General features: G+C 48.7%; 1 protein-coding gene across 4 annotated transcripts in view; it reads left to right on the top strand.

The window, feature by feature from the left end:
* The window catches only part of LOC131420599 (ral guanine nucleotide dissociation stimulator-like), a 33,994-nt gene extending 12,528 nt beyond the window's left edge, over nt 1-21,466 (top strand). Inside the window, exons 2-7 of one of the 4 annotated variants that reach the window (XM_058566782.1) lie at nt 10,111-10,158; nt 10,408-10,529; nt 17,506-17,822; nt 18,589-18,804; nt 19,179-19,282; nt 21,376-21,466. In XM_058566782.1, coding sequence (XP_058422765.1) covers nt 10,526-10,529; nt 17,506-17,822; nt 18,589-18,804; nt 19,179-19,282; nt 21,376-21,451 — 717 coding nt within the window. In that variant the 5' untranslated portion in view covers nt 10,111-10,158; nt 10,408-10,525 and the 3' untranslated portion in view covers nt 21,452-21,466. Of the gene's footprint in view, nt 1-10,110; nt 10,159-10,407; nt 10,530-16,498; nt 16,617-17,505; nt 17,823-18,588; nt 18,805-19,178; nt 19,283-21,236; nt 21,292-21,375 lie in introns of those variants that run through there. The other 3 variants (XM_058566781.1, XM_058566784.1, XM_058566783.1) reach the window with 3 other exon arrangements.
* The last annotated feature ends 2,191 nt before the right edge of the window (nt 21,467-23,657 follow it).

The following is a 23,657-nucleotide window of genomic DNA, read 5'->3' as shown; positions in this document are numbered from 1 at the left end:
GGTCTTGGCACCCTTGTGAAAAATCAATTGACCGTATATGTGAGGCTTTGTTTCTCGGCTCCCTATTCTATGCCATTGGTCTCTATGTCTGTCTTTATGCCAATACCATACTGTTGATTACTGTAGCTTTGTAGTAAGTTTTGAAATCAGGAAGTGTGAGTCCTCCAGTTTTGTTCTTTTTCAAGATTGTTTTGGCTATTATGAGTCCCTTGAGATTCCATGTGAATTTTAGGATGGGTTTTTCTATTTCTGCAAAAAACATCATTAGGATTTGGATAGGGATTACATTGAATCTGTAGATTGCTTTGGGTAATATTGACACTTTACCAATAGTAAGCCTTCCAATCCATGAACATGGGATATGTGTCCATTTATGTATGTCTTCTTTAATTTCTTTCTGAAATGTTTTGTAGTTTCTGTGGTGCAAGCCTTTCACCTCCTTGGTTAAGTTAATTCCTAAGCATGTTATTCTTTCTGATACTATTATAAATGAATTGTTTTTGTAATTTCCTTTTCAGAGAGCTCATGGTTCATGTATAGAAATGCAACTGATTTTTGTGTTGACTTTGTATCCTGCTACTTTCCTGAATTCGTGTTAGGTCAAACGGCTTTTTTGTGGAGTCTTTCGTGTTTTCTACATATGAGATGATATCGTCTTCCAACAGAGACCATTTTACTGCTTTCTTTCCAATTTGGAAGCCTTTTATTTATTTATTTTTATTGCCTCATGGTTCTGGCTTGAACTTTCAGTATTGTGTTGAATAGAAGTGGTGAAAGTGGGCATCCTTGCCTTGTTCCTGATCTTAGAGGAAAAGCTTTCAGTCTTCCATCATTGAGTATTATGTTTGCTGTGTGTTTTTCATATATGGCTTTTATTATGGTGAGGCACTTTCCTCCTATTCTAGTTTGTTGAGTGTTTTATCATGAAAGGGTGTTGAATTATGTCAAATGGTTTTTCTGCATCCATTGAGATGGTCATGTTTTTTTCCCCTTCATTTTATTGATGTGGCGTATTACACTGATCGATTTTTGTATGTTGAACTCCCGTTGTATACCAGGAATAAATTTCACTTGGTCGTAGTGTATAATTCTTTTAATATGCTGTTCAATTCAGTTTGCTAGTACTTTGTTGAGGATTTTTTCATCTATGTTCATCGGGGGTAATGGTCTGTAATTTTATTTTCTTTTAGTGTCCTTGTCTAGTGTTGGTATCAGGGTAATGCTGGCGTCATAAAATGAGTTTGGAAGTGTTCCCTCTTTTTCAAATTTGACAGAGCGTAAGAAGGCTTGTTTTTAATACTTCTTTATAGGTTTGGTAGAATTCACCAGTGCAGTCATCTGGTCCTGCGTTGTACTTTGTTGAGAGATTTTTTTTTAGATTTCTTGAAATATTAGTGACATATAACATATGTAAGTTTTCGAGTTCAAGATGATGATTTGTGAAAGGATTACCACAGTATGGTGAGTTAGCACCTCCATTCCCTCCCATAATTAACTTCTTTCTTCTAGTCATCACTTTTTTTTTTTTTTGGTTTTTTTTTCCCCTTTCCTCCCCAAAGCCCCAGTAGATAGTTGTACATCATAGTTGCACATCCCTCTAGTTGCTGTATGTGGGACGCCGCCTCAGCATGGCCAGACTAGCGGTGCGTCGGTGCGCGCCTGGGATCAGAACCCGGGCTGCCAGTAGCGGAGCACGTGCACTTAACCGCCAAGCGACGGGGCTGGCCCCCGTCTAGTCATTACTTTTAAGATCTACTCTCTTAACAACTCTTGAGTATATAATATAGTCTTGTTAATTATGGTCATCATGCTATACATTAGATCCCCAGAACTTATTCATTTCACAGTTAGAAATTTGCGCACTTTGACTCACATCTCCCCATTTCCCCCACCCGCGAGGCCCTGGCAAACACCATTCTAGTCTCTATTCTTTTTTTTTTTTTTTTTTTTTTGTGAGGAGGACTAGCCCTGAGCTAACATCCGATGCCAATCCTCCCATTTTTTCTTGAGGAAGACTGGCCCTGGGCTAACATCCGTGCCCATCTTCCTCTACTTTATATGGGACGCCGCCACAGCATGCCTTAACAAGCGGTGCGTCGGTGCATGCCCGGGATCCGAACCTGCAAACCCCAGGCTGCCGCAGCAGAGCGCGTGCAGTTAACCACTGCGCCACCGGGCGGCCCCGAGTCTCTATTCCTTTGAGTTGGGCTTTTTTAGATTTCACATATGTGTGAGAACATATAGTATTTATCTTTCTCTGTCTGACTTATATTGCTTAGCATAATGCCTCAAGGTCCATCTATGTTGTCGCAAAATGCAGGATTTCATTCTCTTGGATGGCTAAATAATATTCCATTGTATATTTCATGTATATATACATATATCTCACATTTTCTTTATCTGTTTATCCATTGATGGACACATGGATTGTTTCTATGTCCTCAGTTTGTGAATAATGCTGAAATGAACATGGGGGTGCAGATATCTCTTCAGAATAGTGATTTCAATTCCTTTGGATATACAACCAGAAGTGGAATTGCTCATTTATATAGTATTTCTGTTTTTATTTTTTTCTTTTTTCTTTTTTTTTTTTTTATAATTTTATTTATTTATTTTTTCCCCCAAAGCCTCAGTAGATAGTTGTATGTCATAGCTGCACATCCTTCCATTTGCTGTATGTGGGACGCAGCCCCAACATGGCCGGAGAAGCAGCGCATCGGTGCGCGCCCGGGATCCGAACCCGGGCCGCCAGCAGCAGAGCCCGCGCACTTAACCGCCAAGCCACAGGGCCGGCCCTGTTTTTATTTTTTTGAGAAAATTCCATATTTTTTTCCATAGTGACTGTAACAATTTACATTCATACCAAAAGTGCACAGGGTTCTCTTTTCTACACAGCCTCACCAACACTTGTTGTCTGTTGTCTCTTTGAGAATAACCATTCTAGCAGGTGTGAGGTGATATCTCATTGTAGTTTTGATTTCGTTTCCCTGATGATGAGTGATTACGAGCATCTTCTCATGTACCTGTTGACCAGTTTTATGTCTTCTTTGGAAAAGTATCTATTCAGGTCTTTGACCATTTTCATATTGTTTCGTTGGTTTCTTTGCTTTTGACTTGTAAGAGTTTCTTATATATTGTGGATATTAACCCCTTTAGTTTGCCGATTGTTTCTTTTGCTGTGCAGAAGCTTTTTAGATTGATGTCATCCCACTTGTTAAGTTTTACATTTGTTGCTTGCACTTTTGATGTTACATCCAAAAAAAATCATTGTCAAGACTGGTTTCATGGGGTTTTTTCTCTATATTTTCTTCTAGTTGTTTCATATTTGCTGTCTTACATTTAAGTCTTTTATTCAATTTGGTATCATTTTTAGAGTGGTGTAAAATAGGGATCCAATTTCATTTGTCTGCATGTGGTTATCCAGTTTTCCCAACACCATTTATTGTAGAAACTATCCATTCCCCATGGAGTCTTCTTAGCTGACTCATCAACTGTTAGCAAACTGTATGTGTGTGGTTTTATTTCTGCGCCCTTGATTCTGTTCTATTGGTCTATGTGTCTCTTTTTATACCTGTATCATACGGTTTTTATTACTATAGATTTGTAATAAAGTTTGAAATGGAATTGTGATGCCTTCAGCTTTTTCTTTCTCAGCGTTGCATTTGTTATTTGAGGTCTTTTGTGGATCCATGTGAATGTTAGCATTGTTTGTCCTATTTCTGTGAAAAATGCCATGGGAATTTTAATAGGAATTGCATTGAATCTTGAGATGGCATTGGGTAGCATGGACATTTTAACAGTATTAATTCTTCTGATCCACGAACATAAGATATCTTTTCATTTCTTTGTGTCTTTGGTTTCTTTCATCAATTTCTTATAGTTATCAGTGTGTAGACCTTTCACCTTCTTGGTTAAATTTATTTATGAGTATTTTACTATTTTTGATGCTATTGTAAATAGGATGTTTTCTTTATATCTTTTTTAAATAGTTCATTGTTAGTGTACAGAAAGGTAACAGATTTCTATATGTTGATTTTGTCCCCTGCAGCTTGAGTGAATTTGTTTATTAGTCCTAACAGTTTGGGGGGGAGTCCTTAGGTATTTCTCTATATAAAATCATATCATCTGCAAACAGAGACCACTTTGTTTCTCCCTTTCCAATTTGGATGCATTATATTTCTTTCTCTGGCCAAATGTCTCTGGTTAAGACTTGTAGGAGTATGTTGAAGAGTGGTATTGAGACTGGGCACCCTTGTCTTGTTCTTTGTCGTAGCAAGAAAGCTTTCAACCTTTCACTGTTCAATATGATGTTAGCTGTGGGTTTGTCATGTAAACCTTTTATTATGTTCCTTCTGTAACCCTTGATTGAGAGTTTTTATCATGAAGGGGTGTTGAATTTTGTCAAACTGCTTTTTCTGCATCGACTGAGATTATTTTATGATTTTTATTTTTCATTCTATTAATGCGGTGTGTCACATTCATTGATTTGCATCATGTTGAACTTGATCCTGTTGTTTGACCCTTTTTTTGAGTTTACATAGTTTTGTTATAATGTGTCTTGGAGAAGAAAGTTTTAGTTTGAAATTTTAAGGTGACAGATCGACTTCAGGACCTTGGATGTCTAAATCTCTCCCCAGATTTGGGAAGATGTCAGCTGCTATTTTTTTTTCTTTAGATCTTTTTTTTTTTTTTTTTTGTGAGGAAGATCAGCCCTGAGCTAACATCCGGGCTAATCCTACTCTTTTTTTGCTGAGGAAGACTGGCTCTGAGCTGACATCTATTGCCAATCCTCCTCTTTTTTTCCCCAATGCCGCAGTAGATAGTTGCATGTCGTAGTTGCACATCCTTCTAGTTGCTGTATGTGGGATGCGGCCTCAGCATGGCCGGACAAACGGTGTGTCAATGCGCACCCGGGATCCGAACCCGGGCCGCCGGTAGCGGAGCACACGCATTTAACTGCTAAGCCCTGGGGCCGGCCCAGCTGCTATTTTTTTAAGTAAACTTTCTTTTCCTTTCTCCTTGTCTTCTCCTCTGGTACTTTAATAATGCTTATCTGTTTCTTTTCACGGTATCCCGTAATTCACACTGCCTTTCCCCGTTCCCATCCATTCCTTTTTTACTTTTTGCTTCTTTGACTGGATGATTTCAAATGACACATCTTCTAGTTCACTAATTATTTCTTGTACATGGTTGAATCTGATTTTGAAGCTTGCTATTGAATTTTTCAGTTCAGTCATTTTGTTCTTCAACTCTAGAATTTCTGTTTGTTTTTCCTTAAAGATTTCTGTTTCTATGTTGAACTTCTCACTTGCTCATGCACTGTTTCCTTCTTTCATTTAGTAGTCTATCTGTGTTTCCTTATAGTTTTATGAATTTCTCAAAGAGGGTTGCTCTGAAGCCTTTGTCACATAGTTCCTATATCTCCATTTCTTGGTCGGTCATTGGAGTTTTATTCTTTTTCTTTGGTGGTATCATGGGTCTTTGAGTATTCATGATCCTTGTGGCCTCCATTGGTGTCTGCAAATTTGAAGAAGTAGGCACCTCTTCCACTCTTTACAGACTGGCTTTAGCAAACCAAAGCCTTCACAGTCAGCCCATCTAGGGGTCCTGGGTAGGCCATCTGGTGGTGTCCAGGGGCAGGCTTGCTGCTGGAGTCCTTGGGCAGCCTGGTACTGGGGTGAGTGGAGAGCTTGGGTCCACAGTATTGTGTCTGGCCCTGGGCACAGCTGGGACCCTGAGTTCATGCGTAGCTCCACTGGCGCCTGGTTTGGCAGGTCCTGCTTGAGAGCCTACAGCCACAGGAGTCATCCAGGGCCATGGGAGTTGGCCAGTGCTGAGATGACCTGAGAGCCTTGGTTCACGGGAGCCTGCCAGGACCCTGGCGCCATGAGAGACAGCTTGTGCTGGGGGAGGCCAGAAGTCTGGATTCCTGGGAGCCTTCTGGGGGCCTGGGGCCACAGGAGCTGCCTGAGGCTGCAGAAGCCAGCAGGCACTGGATCAAGATGGAAGCCTGGGTTCATGGGAGCCTGCTGGTGCCTGGTGCCATGGGAGCTGCCTAGGGCTGCCTGAGTCAGCAAGCACCTGGGTGAGCGGGGGGCCTGGTTTTGTGGGAGCCTGCCAGGAGCCTGGTTCCATGAGAGCTGTCTACAGCTGCTGGAACTGGCAGGTGGTGTGGTGAGCCATGGGCCTGAGTTCCCAGTAGCCCCGAGGGAGCCTGATGCCATGGAATCTACCTGGGGTTGCTGGAGCCGGTAAGTGCTGCAGTGACCTGGGGTCCTGGGTTTGTGGGAGCCCACTGCGTGCCCTGTTGCGGAAGCTGCCTCTGGCTGTGGGTGCTGCCTGTGGCTGCCTGGAGTAGGCAGGAACTTGGGTGAGCCAGGGTCTGGATTCACCAGAGCCCACCAGGAGCCTGGTGCCAAGGACACCACTTGAGGTCACAGGAGCCACCTTGGGCTGTTGAAGATGGCAGCCCCTAGGCTGAGATGGGGGCCTGGGTTCCCAGGAGCCTGGTGGGAGCCTGGTGTCAGGGATGCTGCTTGGGGCCGCCAGAGCTGGCATGCTCCAGGGTGAGCCAGGGGCCTGGATTTGCAGAAGCCTGCAGGGAGCCAGCTAGGTCCACGGGAGTCAGCCTGGGGCTGGGGCAGGCTGGCTCAGGGGTCTGTGGTGAAGTCAGGCATTCACTTTACACTCCTCTCGTTGGGAGGTGTTTGATTACTGATTCAGTCTGCTTGTTTGTTACTGGTCTGTTCAAGATTTCTGTTTCTCCATGATTTAGCCTTCATAGGTTGTTTCTAGGAATTTATCTATTTTGTCTAGGTTACCCAATTTGTGAGTGTACACTAGTTCAGAATAGTCTCTTCTGATCTTTTTCTTTCTGAAGCATCAGTTGTAATGCCGCCTCTTTCATTTCTGATTTACTTTATTTGAGTCATCTCTCTTCTTTTTCCTCGATATTCTATCTAAGGGTTTGTCAATTTTATTTTTTTCCAAAAAATCAACTCTTACTTTTATTGATCTTTCATACTCTCTTTCATTTTTTCCCTCTCTCTTCTTGGTGACTTCCATCCTTCTGCTAACTTTGGGTTTCATTTTTTTTTTTTCTAATGCTGTGCGTTGTAAGTCAGGTTGTTTCTTTGACATCTTTCTTCTCTTATAATGTACAAAATTATCACTACAAACTTTGCTCTTAGTACTACTTTTGCTGCATCCTGTAAGTTTTGGTGTTTTTATTTTTTCTTTTTGTATGTCTGGAGCTATTTTCTAATGTCCCTTTTGATTTCTTCTTTGATCTAGTGGCTGTTTAAGAGTTTGTTGTTGAATTTCCATGTATTATGAATATTCCAGTTTTCTTTCTGTTATTGACTTCTAGTTTCATGCCATTGTATTTGGAAAAGATACTCGGTATGGTTTCAGTCTTCTTAATTTTGTTAAGACTTGTTTTGTGACCTAACACTTGATCTGTTCTGGAAAATAGTCCGTGTGCCCTTGAGAAGAGAGTGCGTTTTGTTGCTGTTCAGTAAAATGTTCTGTGTATGTCTGATAGGTCCATTAATGTTTTCATGTCTGCTGTTTCCTGATTTTCTGTCTGGATATTCTATCCATTGTTAAAAGTGGGGTACTGATGTGTTCTCTATTTGCAAGTTATGTAACTGAGAAGGCTCTAATATTGAGACTATATAAAGATCTCTTAGAACTCAATTATAAGAAACAAAGAAGCCAATGAAAATGGGTAACCAACTGGAATAGACATGTCTCCAGGAGATACACAGATGGCCAATAAGCACTAGGTAGATGCTCAGTATCATAAATTATTAGGAAAATGCAAATTCAAAGGATAGTGTGATACTATTTCACGCTCAAAATGAAGGCTATACTCAACATAATGGAAAATAACAAGTGTTGATAAAGATGTGGAGAAAGGGAAACCCACATAACATTACTGGTGGGAAAGTAAAATGATGCAGCCACTGCAGAAAACAGCTTGGCATTTTTTAAAATCTTAAACCTAGAATTACCATTAACCTGGAGAGTCACATGGTAGGTATGTCCAAAAGAGCATTGGAAACATATGTTCAAAAAAAAACTTGTCCATGGACATTCAAAGCAACATTATTCACAATGGTCTAAAGGTGAAACAAACCCAAATTTCTATCCAGTTATGACTGCATAAACCAAATGTGGCCTATTCATAATATAGGATATTATAGAGCCATAGAAAGGAATAAGGTACTGCTACATGCTCAGCCATGGATGAACCTTGAAACGTGTGCTCACTGAAGCCGTCCACAAAGGCCACAGATAGCATGATGCCATTTGAATGCACTGTCCAGAATAGGCAAATCCATAGGGGGAGAAAACAGATGAGTTGTTTCCATGGGCTTGGGTTAGGAGAAAATAGTGCGAATGAGTATGGGTTTGTTTGAGGGTGTTGAAAATGTTCTGGAATTAGAGAGTGGTGATAGCCACACGACATAATCATTGTACTAAAAGCCATTGAACTGTATACTTTAAAATGCTCTCAACGGTGTATTCTGTGTTAAGCAGATTTTCCTCGATAAAAATTTTAAAGTTTTTAAATTAATCAGGGTATTGATTAATTTTAATTTAGTTAATTTTAAGTTGGTTGGGGTATTTAATAAGGGTAATTAAGGGAGTTATTAGGGGTAGGGCATGTTGTAGCCAAAAGAGTAAACGTCCGATGAGGGCTATAGAAACAAGTCCTATGATTGTACAAGCAACAGTGTAAAATCCAGTCCATTTCCATCGTCCCCAACTTGGAGGGACCAGCCATGAAAGTAGGTCAGTGATCTCAGGGGCCTTGGGTATCTGTTCAAGATGTGGGTAATATTATGCAATATTTTAACCTCTTGGGCCATCTGGTGGTGGTAGGTTTGGACTTGTGTGTTGATGTACATTCAGCAAGTGGTTCCAGGAAAGGCACAAACCCCTCCTTCCTTAGCTGGTATATACACTCTAGGGCCAGGCTGTTTTCTAAAACCATTTAGACAAGAGACTCATGAGACTGTTGTACAAGGGCTAGGATAGGGTCTTACGGAGTTGTAGTCCATGTTGGGTTAAGGTTGTCGATACTTCTTGGTTGCCTCAGTTACCTGATTTTGTGTGGGTAGGGCCACCGCACCTGTGCCCAGTCCAGTCAGTCAGTCCTAGTAGAAGTGAACACCCAGTGCTATAAGACTGACAGTGTCTATATGGGTTGGTGGTAACCAGTCAGGGCAGGAAACTCAGGGGAAGTTTCCTGCGACCTGAGGGAAGCAGGCTGAGAGACAGACAATGATGTATTGCAGAATGTAGCCTGGAGAAAGCTGCTCAGAGGGCTGGGGAAGAGAGACGCTCACTGGGTGAGAGCCTTGTGATATCAGCCCACAGTGAAACCCAAAAGTGGATGCTCCTGGTGTCAAATATTCCTTAGGTGTCTTGGAGGTAAAATCAGTAATTTGCACCCATTCACTGGTTACCTGTGCTATATGATTTCAGGGGGTATGGTTAAAGTGTTTGTGGGCCGAGGGATGTTTGTGCCTGGGCACAAAATCACCAAGGTGGCCTCGAAGGCTACCCCAAAATGACCCCTCAAGGAGCAGTTGGGGCAGAAAGTGGGTGGAGCATTTTGAAGGAAGCCTGGGGCAAAGATGATGTTGTTCGATGGAGTTGGCTACAACTGAGTCTCTCCGCAGGGTAAGCACATCAGCTGGGGTACAGTAGGTGATTGGAGGCCAAGTGACAGACCCTGCAACTCCTGATTCCCAGTGCACGGGCAGCCCTCTCAGCCCATTGGACATAAATGGTGGTGGTGTTTGTGAAGCATCTGGCTGGCAGTGTGGAAGGTATAGGGGACGTGTGGTGGGAGACGTCATGATACTGTCGGGAGGAGCTGTGTGTGAGATTACGGTGTTGAGGGGGAAGGACTGGAGGCAGGTGCAGTGGGTGTGTGACCAACAATGGTCAGTGAAGGGACAGCTAGGGGGTAACTGGGGAAAGCAGGGACCAGCAGAAGTCATGTGTTTAAAACAAGACACCAGGCCCAAATGGAGCCGCTTAGGCTAAGCCCCACGTCAACAAGCTGAGACTTAATTAGACTTTTGGCCCTCCCAGGAATGAAATCTTAAACCAGTCAGTGGGGAATCGCCTGATGAGCAGCAGGTAGGTCATCTTCCTGATGGAGCCCTGCCATCCCCTAAAGGAAGGTAACCTTGCAGTAACCAACCCGCTGTTGTGTCTAGTGTAACTTCCTTGTTCTTGCTCCCTTCTGCCTATAAAAGTCCTTCATGTTTTCCAGCTCCTTGGAGCTCCTTTCTCTCTGCTAGACTGGATGCTGCCTGATTCATGAATTGTTGAATAAAGCCAATAAGATGTTTAAAATTTACTCAGTTAAATTTTGTTTTGTAACAGTTTGGTGGCAGCAGTGGGATTCAAAGGACTCATCTGATGGCTTCGGAGATGAGAAACACAGGCATTGGTACCCGCAAAACCTTTGAGTTCTCCATCTTTTTCGCTGTTTCCGAGGGCCATGGGTAAGTTCCTCTCGGATCTGAGATCCACTGTCTTTGTGTTGAGCTCCCGATCTAACTGGCTTTCCAGTCCAGGGTCAATGGGTCAGTCTAGACTGACAAGATGCTCTAAGAGAGCATCAGTCTTAGCCCTTGGTTAGTCCACAGTCCCCATTTGTTGGAGTCTGCTGGTTGAGTCTGCAGGCCCCTTGTGTTAGGGTCTGCTAGTTCAGTCCGTGGTTCTTGCTAATGGAGAGGAGTGGAAGAAATGTGTGCTCCATGCACACCCAGTCCTTGAAAACTTACCACGTGCATTTTACATGCATTTTGCCTTCTGTTGACTGTCGATGGGTTCTAAGGAAATGGTGAAGGCACAGTGAGGAGGAATTGTGGGTTTCTGCATGACTACCTCGAGCACTCGTCAACCTGAACAACCGCCCGGCGCTACCAGAACTGAAAGACATCCCATCACCATGGATTGGAAGACTCCTTATTGTGACGGTGTCAACATTGTCCAAAGAGATCAACAAATGCAGTGCAGTCCTTATCAAAATCTCAAGGACATTTTGTACTGAAATAGAAAAAAACCCATCCAAAAATTCTTATGGAATCTCAAGTAAGTTCAGATACCCAAAACAATCTTGAAAGGAGTTACTAAGTTGGAGGACTCATTCTTTCCTGATTGAAAACTTACTACAAATCTACAATATCGAAACAACATTGTCATGGCATAAAGACAGACATGTTGACCAATGGAAACAGAATTGAGAGCCCAGAAATTAACCCTCACCCATATGACCAAATGATGTTTGACAAGGGCGCGAAGATTATTCAATGGGGAAAAGACAGTCTTTTCAACAACTTGTGCTGGAAAAAGTGTATATCTACATGCAAAAGAATCAACTTGGACCCTTATCTAACACCATATACAAAGCTTAATTCCCAGTGGATCAAAGACCTAAATGTAAGACTATAATAGCCTTAGAAGAAAACATAAGACAAAACTTGACAAAATAGGATTTGGCAATGATTTCATGGATATGACACCCAAGGAGCAGGCAATAAAATAAGAAGATACACATGCTGGACTTCATGAATATTAAAAAGTTTTGTGCCTCAAAAGACATTATCAACAGAGTAAAAGCACAACCCACAGGATGGGAGACCATATTTGCAAACCATGTATCTGACAAGGGCTTACTATCCAGAATAAATAGGGAACTCCTAAACTCAACAATAAAAAACAAACAACCCAAATGAGAAATGAACAAAGTACTTGAATAGACATTTCCTCAAAGAAGATCTGCAAGTGACCGATAAGCATATGAAAAGATGCCCAACATCAGTAATCATTAGGGAAATGCAAAGCAGAAACACAGTGAGAGACCACCTCACATTCATTAGGATGACATCTATCAAAAAAAGAAGAAAAAGAGTAGAACCAGTGTTGGCCAAGATGTGGAGAAGTTGGAACCCTTGTGCACTGTGGTAGGAATATAAAATATATAGTTGCTGTAAAAGTCAGTATAACAATTCCTAAAAAAAATTAAAAATATAATTATATAGGATCCAGCAATTCCACTTGTGGGCATATACCCCCGCCCAAAACAGTTGAAAGCATGTTCTCAAAGACATATTTCAGCACCCATGTTCATAGCATCATTATTCACAACAGCTAAAACATGGAAGCCACCCAAGTATTGTAACCGAGGAAGGGCTCGCTGCCCAATGCACCCCTTAAGCCAAACATGGGATACCCCCTCTTGTAGAAGGGAAAAAGCTTTATTACGTGGTTGGCCAGCAAGGAGGCAGGAGACAAAGGTTAAATCTTTCTCCCCAATGGGCTGTTGAAAAGGGCTTTTTAAGGGCAAAGCAGCAGGTGCAGGAAGGTTGGGGGCAGTCCTAGGCATTTTGTGCAAGCGCAGAAAATGTTCATGTTCTGTCATACATCCCCCGTTCAAAAGGCGGTGTCCTTAACATCATCGACAGGGGAGTTCTTGGCCCCCCAGGTCATCCTCCAGTCACTTGTGCACTCGTGGTTTGAGTCTTGCCAGCCATCTTGTGGTCTCATTGGCTCAAACCAGTTGAAACTCGCTCAAGGAGCAAAAACGGAGTTTCTGAAAAACAACTCACGGCCCAAGATTAGATCCTTAGTAAACATCATATGAGACGTGGCTTAAGAAAGGAGTCTCCAGGGGACAGTTGATAAAAATCGGGCTGGGGCCCCATTTTATTTTGGGCTTGCTTTTGGGCCCGGTTATGGTTTCTGTCCAGGGTTGTATGGATAAGCAAAATGTGGAATATATGTACAATGGCATATTATTCATCCTTAAAAAAGGAAGGAAATTCTAAGATATGGCACACCGTGGATGAACCTTCATGATATTACTCTAAATGAAATAAGCCAGTCACAAAAATACAACCTTGTGTGATTTCCCTTCTATGAGGTTCCTGAAATCGCTAGATTCAGAGAGACAGAAAGTAGAATGGTGTTTGCCAGGGGCTGGGAGGAGGAGGAATGGGGGGTTATTCATGAATGGGTATAGAGTTTCAGTTTTGCAAGATGAGAAGAGTTCTGAAGATGGATTGTGGTGATGATTGCACAGCAATATTAATGTCTTCAATACACTTAAAGCGTACTTAATGTATCTATGGGGCCTGATGACTTGTCCTGGCCGAGCACATGCTTGTGCTGTTGCACATCTTACCCCTCACTGTACAGTTGGCAAACTGGCCCAGGAAGAGGCAGGTACTGGCCCAGACCACAGGAGGTGGTCAGGGTCCCGAAGACTAGAGAGAGCTCCAGCTTCCTTGGCCAAGGCTCCACCCCTTCCCTCAGGTTTCCTTTGGCAATGAGAGGCATTAAGATCCTAGGGGATTGCTGCCCACCCCTCTCCATATGGGGTCATTTTCCCCTCATCATCGCATGTGCACAGGCACACCCACTCTCACTGACGTCTCATGTGGGGACCATGGAGGTGCAAGTCAAGAAAGAGCCGACACCGGGGAAGTGACAAGAGGCAGGAGGGAGAGAGGTTGCAGGCAGCTCTCCCACGGGGCAGTAACATCCGTTCTCCTAGATACGTGTCCCGGGGCGCAGAGATGGGCAGAGGAATGTGTAAGGTTCCTAGGTTTCTACCTGTTCCAGACCCATCCCTGGCCCAGCCTGGGGAGCACAGGACTGGGGTCCTGCAGTCCACCTCTGTGGGCACCCAGAACTGTGATGAGCCCATCCTCCCCTAGTGTAGGCATTGGGAAGAGGAGAGAAGACCTCAGTGATGGTCCTCCTGTATAAAGTGGAGTGCATCCAGTGGGTGACTCCAAGTGTTCCATGCACTCACAACATGTCTGTTGGACTGGGTTCTCTGTCGATGACCTACTGTGCTCTGAAACCCTGAGTAAACGCTTTCCAGCCCCTGGAGATCCTTTAGAACTGAGGCGGCTTGGGGGTTTGGAAACATGAGAACTGTGGATAAGGAAGAAGATGCCAGAGCACTGGACACCAAGTCCAGAGTCCAGGGAGAAGAGTAATTCTTGTGGGAACCTCAAGGTCCTCATCTGGAGGTAGGGGGAATCATTGTCCTGGTTGAGGTTAGGATGCCTCAGGAGTGAAGAGGACACCTGGTGGGGGACAGCAAGAGTGGGGGAAAGTAGGCTCCCGAGATTGCTCCCACTCCCTCGAAGCCAACAGGTCCTGCTCCTTTAAGCCTGGGACCCTGGAGAGCCTCTGCTTTGAGGACACCTGGAGAAAGTTTCCTTTCTGTTTGATGGAGTGCCTCCCTGGGTTGCAGTGGTAGTGCTGGACATCAGGGGGTGGGCAGCCTCTTGTGTCAGTGGTGGCCAGTGAGTTTTTTGATTTTTTTCTTTTCCGGTTGTATTGAGATATACTTGATATACAGCACTGTGCAAGTTAACACTGCTGTGTGGTATATTTGAAAGTTGCTAAGAGAGTAGATGCTAAAATTTCTCATCCCCAGGAGAAAATGTTTTATTTCTGTTTGGTGATTGATGTGAACTAAACTTATTTTGGTAACCATTACATAATATATATACATCAAGTCCTTCTGCTGTAAACCTGGAATTTACACAGTGTCCACTGAACTTTGCTAGAGCTCCTGGAGCAGTGATGAATCAAACAGAAGTATTTCTGGCTGTTCCCCTGCCTCAGAAACAACTTGTACCTCCTATTACTAGTGTTCATCTCCACAATCAAAGTTGGTCATAAGCAGGGGGAGGGGTGCAAGAGCTTCCCATGTACTCATTCAGCAGCTGTGCACTGAGCACTCACCCTGTGCCGGGTGCCCTGGTGGGCCGAAGTGCAGGATGAAAATGACCAAGTGGTCCCTGCCCGCCAGGAGCTCACAATCTAGAGGGGAAAGGGACAAAAGCAAAGACATGAGAAAGAAAAGAGCAAGTGCTGTAGAGAAACACAGCAGGGGGTTGTGAGGGAGGGCTGGGGGTCACTGGTAGGAGGGTCTGAAAGGCCTCACTGGGGTGACATTTGCTGGGACCAGAATGACAGGGGGGAGCCAGCCCTGCACGAGCCTGGTAGCAGTGTGTCAGGGAGAAGGTGCGACTGATGCAGAGTCTTGCAGGCAGGAGTGAGTTTGGCCAGAAGAGGTTAGAAAGGTGGCCAGTGTGGCTGGAGGGACCCTGGGAGGAGAGAACAGGAGCTGGGGTGGAAGGTAGGGCCAGGGCCTGGTGGGCTGTGTCAGTTACCTTTCCCTCTCTGACTTCATTGCCGCAACCTTGCATTTCAAAACTACAAATGTTGACTATCTCACAATTTGTGTGGATCAGCAATCAGGCACGTTTTAGCTGGGCGCCTCTGCCTCAATGAGTTTAACAGGTTCGGGCTGTGGCCTCAACTGAGGCTCGACGGGGGGAGGACTGGCCCCCAAGTTCACTCTCAGCCTTCAGGGTTCAGTTTGGACAGAGAGCCTGAGTTCCCTTCTGTCTGTTGGCCTGGGCACTTCCTTGCTTCTCTCCTCGATGGGCCTCCACATTGGGCAGCCCCAAAACACCAGTATTTGATTCCTCAGTTCCAGGGATTCAACAGAGTGAGAGAGAGACACGGAGTAAGAGGAAGTGAGAGACTTTTTTAGTTAAAATCTAGACAAGACATCTTGTCACCTTGGCTGTTATTATGTTCAGAAGCCAGGGACTAACCACTTAGTGGTTCCACGGGGAGGTGTATAACATGGGTGGGGCTTACTGGGTACCACTCTGGAGGCTGTGCACCTCATAGGCCAAGATGAGGCACTTGGGTCTGATTCTACATAAAGCAGCAAACAATTGAATGGTTTTATGCCACAGTATGGCAATATCTGAATTTCCATTAGTTTCAACCCCCTCATGATGCTGACCTGAAAATGAGGCCAAGTTGGATGTGACTGTCCCAATATCACATTCCTGGAACCCAGGCCTGTTTTGAGTGGTGGTCTGTGCTGCGTGTCACCCCTCATTATTATTCTTCCATCTCTAAGTTTGCGCCTTAGGTACATGTGACACCAGCCCACAGGGGTAATAGATATTATCTCATATACACTGGGTGACATCCCTAGGAAGTAGATTCTAGCCTGATCCCCATGGTACAGGTTTGGAGACTGGGGAGGACCTGAGAGGCACAGTGACTTTCCCAGGATGCAGAACTGGTAAGAAAAAGGAGGTCTGCATTCATTTCTGTCTCCTCAAAGCTAGGACCCTAGTGAGGTTTCCAGGGAGCTGTGGCTAGGGCTGTGTGGGCTCCTTGTGTACAGTTCAGGAGATGACATGGGGGAGGAGGGTGAGCAGCCCGGGGGCAGGGAGAAGCTCTGGGCAAGTCTGATTGAGGGAAGGGGCCCAGGTAATGGAATCTTGAAAAATGGCCTCACTTCTTTGGTCATAGACCTCAACAGATCTTAGAACTCTGGTAACCAGGCACCCATAGACCCCCATCCAGCTCACTTGACTGGCGACGGTCAACAGACAAAGATGTTTAGTTGTTGTGTCCTGATTTTTGGAAGATCTGGGCTCAAAAAAGCCCAGAAAGAGAATCTTTTTCGTCGTTGCCGACATTGGCTCAGCCCTCTTCCCCGATGCCTCTGGGCATCTGGCAGGAGGCAGCGAAAGGTAACAACGGGGCAGCCCAGAAAAGGCTAGAGCATGCCAGGACACAACTGTGGTCCCACCTGATCAGCCCCACACTCCTTGCCCCTCTTCGTGTGTGTGTGTGTCTGTGTGTGTGTGTGTGTGTGCATGTGTCTGTGTGGAGGGGGGAAGGCAGGGCATGAGGGGTGGGTCATTCCTAGGCAGGAGCTGGTAGTTAGGTGTCGGAAGCCTGGTGGGTCTGTCATGTTCATACAGGGTCATGGCTGACAGCGTGAGAAGGTGAGCTCCTCTACTCATATGTTACCGAGCCCTAGAGGTTTCATCTCTTTCCTTCCCTGACCACAGTTCTTTGCAGTGATGCCCCTCTGTGCCTGAACTGAGGAGCAGACTTTCTCTTGGGGGTCGGCCCCAGTGGCAGTGTGCAGGCAGCCCCTGATTCCTTCTGGCCCAGCACCCGGGCAGTCTTTGCAGAACTCCACTCAGGAGGTCGTCGAGGAGCTGCCCAATGGTTTCGACTCCACCAACTCACTAGACAAGGGGCAGGTGCACGAGGCCACCTGCACCATCCAGTGCTGCTCTGAGATGAGAGCAGGAGCAGAGGGTCTCCACACTCAGGACCTTGAGACGCCGGGCTTGGACCAGAACTAGGGCGGGGCCAGACTGGGGCTGTCCCTTTTTCAAGCTAAAGGGGATGTACATGCAGGTCACCTTGCCTGGTTCGGAGCTGAGCTGCCGTGACCCTCTTTCCCTTGCCCGGTGTGAGCTTCTGGAGGCCACTGAGGCAGAGCCAGAGAGTAAAGGGGACTGCAGGCTGGGTATTCCCGGAAGGGAAGTGGGATCTTTCCTGTGTTTAGAAGGACACGTGGAAAGTCAGCTATGTGGGTGAACCTTTCCCTTTATCCCACTGCAGCGCCAGCTGCAGAGCTCCAGCCGGCGGCAGAAGCAGGGCAGTGGACAGTGGTGGAGGTAGAGCTGGCTCCAGCTCCGTCAATACCACCCCCTCTAGCGCTGGAGCCAGCGTCCCCTCCCTCAGCAGTGTTGGAGCTGGAGCAAGGGCCCACGTCGGCTCCAGCAGGAGTGGGAGCTGCTGAGCTGGAGTCACCTGGACCATCACTTCTAGTGGGAAGTCCATCTCCACCTGTGGCCATTAAGGAGGGTGAGAAGAAGCCTAACCTCACGGCCTTCCCTCCTAAGCTGGTGGCAGAGCAGTTGACCGTGATGGATGCGGTGAGCAGCTGGGCTCTCAGGGCAGAGGGGCAGGCCTTCCCTCTGCTGTCAGTGCCCCAGACCTGATCCGGACTCCTATGACCTGGGCCCAAATCCTGGCGCTCCCCCTTACCAACCGTACGACCTGGGCAACTTTCTGAACCCCCAAGGCTTTGCTGTCCACCTGCAGACCATAGAGGTGGATACTAACAGGACCTGCTGCACAGAGTGGCTGTGCCGGCTCCATGAGGTAGAAGAGACGGAAAGCTGCGCGGGGCCTGGCCCATCAGTGGGGGAGGGGAACTCACTGTGTGCAGCCAGGTCCCTGGTGGCCCAACCGGCTGCTCAGGAGGCTCAACAGCCTCAGCATTTATTAGAGACCTGATGTGTACTTCACTACAAGGGAGACAGACAGAGCCTGTGGTTGTAGCTGCCGCAGGGGAATGTGCATCAGAATCGGAGTGGGACCAGAGGGGGCATCAGGGTGGTGGAAGATGCCCCCTTGGGATGAGCCTAGTTGAGCCACCGTCTGGAGCTTGGAGTTAGCCAGGACGGGCTGGGTGCAAATGCCCCCTCCCTTCCCTGCCAGTATTGGGTCCTGGGTCATCCTGTGCTGGGTGCCCGCAGTGGACAGAGAAGAAAACCCAGGGACTCTCACAAGGCTCAGACCACATCCTGAGCTTCCTGAGCTCCAGCTCTAAACCGTGACCCCTGTGTGGCACTTTGGGGGCGGTAGACACAGAGCTGGGGTGTGGCAGGGCTGGGTGACACTCCCCCTGTTCCCCAGGAGCTCTTCCGGAAGGTGGTGCCCTCTCAGTGCCTGGGCTCCACCTGGGGCAAGAGGAACAAGCCCGGCAATGAGCACCTGGCACCCACCGTCCAGGCCACCGTCGACCACTTCAGAAGGGTGGTCAGCCTCGTCGTCACCACCTGCCTCGGGGACCCGAGCATGACGGCCCAGGACAGGGTGAGGGTGGTGGAGCACTGGATCCAGGTGGCCCAGGTGTGCTGCGGGAGGCCCAGTGGAGCCCATCTCTGGAGCCTTGGGAACGGCCTCTCCACCTTTATCAGCTCCCAGGATTGCAGTGTGTGGTCTAAGCCCCTGCACAGTCCCTAGGCCCTTCCTGCCAGGGGCCCGCTGACCTTGACTCCAGGTCCCAGTGGGAGGATGCTCACTTCCTCCCTGGCTCCTTCCCTGGGTTGAGCTAAAATCCTCCTCCCTGTGAGTGTTACTCTCTGGGTCCTAAATGTGCCCTTCTGGGGCTCTCTGAGAATCTGTCTCATCCAGGAGGGGAGATTTAAATAGAAGGGGACTGAAGCTAGAGCACGCAGGTCTCCAGCGCCCCACCTCACAGCTCATTCTCTTCCCTTCCCCAGGAGTGCGAGATCCTGAAGAACTTCTCCTCGCTCCGCGCTGTCATCTCTGCTCTGCAGAAAACCTCCATAAGCCACCTGAAGAACACGTGGGCGGATGTTTCCCGGTGGGTAGGCCCCTCTCCATAGGAGGATCAGGGTGGATGGGGGATCTCTCGTATGTCTGCCATTGCCCCCTCAGTCACGTGGGAACTCCTGGGAGGCAGCAAATGCTGGGGACAGGGCCTGGGCCTCGGTGAGGGGTCTCTAAGCCTCCCTGGGTCCTTAGTGCACCAGTTCTGCTTCAGGACTCAGTTTCCCTAAATGCCAGGGTTGAGCCACATTGGAGATTTTCAAGTGTTTATGGCAACAGAACTCTAGGCCCAGTTGAAACTCAAAGTGGTCAAAACAGAGGTGCTCTGTAGAGCTGGGGAATGGAGACCCCAGTGACCAACAGGAGAGCCCCCGCCCAGTCCCACGAGACCTTAGCGCTCAGAGGAGCCCAGTGAGAACACTCCTCCAGGCAGGTTGCATCTCTTGGGTTTGCAAAGAAAAGGGATTTGCACTCAGACCCCTCACATTATCCCCCAATTTATCCTTCCTTCTTTCCACTCCCCTCAGGGAGGGCTCGGAAAAACTTAAGGAGCTCTATAGCCATGACAAGTCCTTGAGAAGAGAATTGATGACCAAGATAGAGTGGAGGCTGGACGTCTGGAAAGAGAGGAGGGGCGAGGGAGAAAGGGGGACTGGGCAGGCTGTGGTTTGATAGTTTCTCACTTGAACGTTCTCTGAAACATTCCCGTCTGTCTTGTCCAGATTAACAAGCAGAGGGATCTGTTTGGTCCACGGGCGGGTGGGGTGCCGTTGTGGGCACGAGGACCCCCTGGTCCTGGGACTCGGTGGTGTTGGCTGGGCTGTTCCAGGAGGAGTTGCCGAGCTGGCACCATCAGCAGGTCTCTGGCTTCCAAGCACGTCCATCCTGCTGGATGTAGCTTCTTCCAGGCTGTTGGGTGGTTGGGGTGGGTTTAGCCCTCAGCCTAAACCTGTCCTCAAGAAGCCAGGCCCCTGCTGCTCCTTGTGTCTTCACCATGTCTCCAAGGGGAGGCCACCCTGCCTGCCCCAGGTTCGGGCATGGCAGGGGATTCCCGTGGCCCAGGTGGACAAACAGGCTGCTCAGCCTTTGTTCTGAACATCTGGACCAGAGACAGATGTGTGTGCATTCTGGGACCCCCTCCGGAACCCCTAGAGCAGTCACTGGAGCCAACCACAGGAGTCTCACCTGAGTGCCCAGTTGGCAATGACATATGCCCCAGGTGGCTTATGTGAAGCGTCTAGGCAACTGACAGATTCTTAGTGGATCTTTCTGAAAGGACGTTGGGAGCTTCATGTAAACGAGGAAGCAAAGCTTCCTGTCACCCCCTTCCCTGTTGATCGGAGATGGCACCTTGGGAGTCCAGTTCCTGAGTGGATAAAGAAAGAGTTCAGTGCAGGGGAATGTCCTGAGGGGTTCCTTGGGGAGGAGTAGGCTTTTGCACGGCCTCTGTCCCAGCTTGGGGGCCAGACACTCCATGGGACTGGGGCAGGCAAGAGCCACTCAACCGGACTCCCAAGACACCTCATCTTCTCCATCCACAGCTCGGCCCAGGACCACGCTTTGAGAGCTCAGGGGACAGTACTGTGGTCAGTGGTGGGGCGGGGGTTAGGTGAGGACGTTGGAACTGGGCCTCTGGCTGGGAGGGGCAAGCGGCCTCTCCTCTGTGGGCCCCTGAGCAACTCACTGCCCCTGTTTGGGCCTCTGCCTCCTCATCTCGGAAGTGGAGGGATGGTGATTGTGTGGTGCAGGCCTCATACGGTGGTGATGAGATAAGAAGGAGGAAAGGAATGTGGGAGCTTTCTGCCTGCTCCACACGGAGGGGTGAGGGCGAGGACAACGATGGCAGTCATATGCCACTGAGTCCTCAGGAGAACCTCTGAGGTAGCTGGAGTTCTCACACTTTCCAGATGAGGAAACAGGCTCGGGGAGGCCAGGCCACAGGCCCAAGCTCACACCTAGAGTGCGAGTTGGAGCTGGGTTTGTTCTAGAATCACAAGACCTTGGAGGATGGAGTGGCATTGGTACTAGTTGACTCAAGTCAGATGTCCAGGGTCGGAGGCCAGTGGTGCTGGAGAGAAATGGGGTGAGGGGAGTATGGCCTGCTGACACTGTCCTCGACCCTGGCAGGAGGGGCCCTCCACGTTTGCCCCCCCGGAGATCATCCCCCAGAGAGTGCAGGAGAAACAGCAGCAGCAGCAGGTGAGTGTGCCTGTGGGGGTGGGACTCTGCCCTCCCAGCTGGGGGCCTCAAATCAAGAGAGGAGGGCCCTTCCTCCTGGTGCCACAGTGCCTGAGTCCCCCAGTATAAGTGACCAGGAGTGGGGCCTGGAAGAGCTGGTGCAGGATGGGTTGTGGGGAGGCCCAGGGACCGCATACCCTGTGATTTGCCAGAAGCCAGCCCTGGGAGGTGAGGAGGAGGAGTATGGGTATTCTTGCGGTGTGAAGGGAGGAGGAATTGAGGGGAGTCTGCTAAGGGTCCTAGGCTGCTCCCCGTGGGAACCCTGGGTTGGGCCAGGAGGCTGAGGGTGAGGACTTTTCAGGGGAGGGTCTGCACAGGGACGACTTGAGAGCAAGGGCTCATCTCACCCGAACCCCCATGTGACAGGGTGTCGTCCCCTACCTTGGCACTTTCCTCGGTGACCGGCTGATGCTGCACCTGGCGATGCGTGATTATCTCGAGGTGGGTGAACATGGGGACCAGGCAGGGAGGACCAGGATCCTGAGCCTGGGGATGCAGGAGCCCCCGAACTGAGCTCTGAGCTCTCAGCACTTGGCACATCTCTCATGAGAGCCTCGCAGCCGCCCCTGGGAGCTGGGGCATCAGGCCCATCTTAGGGATGAGTGAACACAGGCTCCGCCTGAGACACCCATTCTGGTTCCCCAGGCTGGGGAAGCTCAGAGCTGCCTGATGGCACAGCTGCGTGAGGTTTTATCTGAGCTGGACTCAGCCTCTCCGTCCCATGCTGCCCATGGGGGAGAGAGATGTCGGGTCCCCCCAAGTCAGGCAGCACGTAAGTGGCTGAGCAGTCCCCTCTGCCTGAGGCCTCAGCCTCCAAGTCTGTCATCAGAGAGGGTTGTGCTGCCAGGTCCCTCAGCCTCACCCCCCTGTCCTCCTCCTCTGGAGCCCAGAGCCCAGCCTAGGTCCAAGTCCTGTTTTCTCTGCATGCCCGGCCCCCTCTGGGGACCTGGCAGTCGTGCACCATGAGAAGGGCTGGGCATTGGAGGGCTAGTCAGGCTGGGGGGCTCTGTCTGATGGACTTTGGCTGTCTGCCTTCCAGGGGAATGAGATCAACCTTCAGAAAAGGACTGAGGTGAGCAGCTGTGGCCCTCCCTGCAGGGGAGGGGAAGGAGGTGGAAATCAGAGACCCTCTGGGCAGAACAGTCCCTGGCCCCACCCCCCTGTATCTTAGATTGAGAGGAAGAGTTTGATAACAGAGAAGAGGGAGATCCATCCAATTGGCGGGTGGGTTGAGGGGAGCATGGCGTCAAGGAAAACTTCCTGGAGGAGGGGCTGATTATTCCCCTTCTGAGAACAGGTAGAGCCTGGATGGGACTGGAGGGAAGGAGGGTTGCCAGGACTGGTCCCCTGCCCCACTTCTCACCCCCCACAAGGCCCCTGCAGCATCCCCCACCCAGGCCCTGTCTGCATCCTCTCCTTCCCTCTGGCCCCAGGAATACCGAGTCATGAGGGAGATCCTGCTGCTCCAGGTGGCTGCAAAGAATTACAACCTAGAGCCCGAGGAGCGATTTGGGGCCTGGTTCCAGGACATGGAGCTGCTCAATGAGAATGATAGGTGAGGCCGGGCAGGAGTTGGCTGAGGGCAGAGGTGGACCCTCCCTGTTGGCCAGTCCAGAGAGCCTGTCTCCGTGGCCCCCTGGTCAGCCCCAGGCCTTATCGTGTTGTGACCTCTGGGACACCCAGACTCCAGCTGCTGGGCAGGCAGTGGGGGGCACCTGTGGTGTGGCTCCTGGTAGGCTCATAGGTGCTTCTCTGTCCTGTAGCTACAGCCTGTCCTGCCAGCTAGGCCCCCAGGCCTAGTTGGCCAGCAGAATACTCAAGGCCAAGAAGAACCGGCCATCATCAAGGTCAGGGGTGAGTGAGTGTCTGGGCCGGGGTGACTGACTCCTAGGGGTTCAGTAAAGCTTCGGGCTAAGCGTGGCTTTTGCAAGTCGGACAGCTGGCACTGGGATCCCAGCTCCACTACTGAGCAGTCCTGTGACTGGGGTGACTCTCTCCAGCTTCCTGAGACTCTGTTTCCTCCTCTGTAAAATAGGTGATACTAAATGGTCGCTCATGTGACAGGGACAAATGGGGTACTGGTGGCTGACAGCACTGAGCACAGGGACTGGAGCACCCAGTGCAGTGGGGACAGGGTGTGGCGCCATGGTTCTGAGGGAGGCCCCCCCAAG

The sequence above is a fragment of the Diceros bicornis genome, chromosome 23 (assembly GCF_020826845.1).
Source record: "Diceros bicornis minor isolate mBicDic1 chromosome 23, mDicBic1.mat.cur, whole genome shotgun sequence".
Classification (NCBI taxonomy): domain Eukaryota; kingdom Metazoa; phylum Chordata; class Mammalia; order Perissodactyla; family Rhinocerotidae; genus Diceros; species Diceros bicornis.
This window is presented reverse-complemented; position numbering and strand designations above follow the sequence as displayed.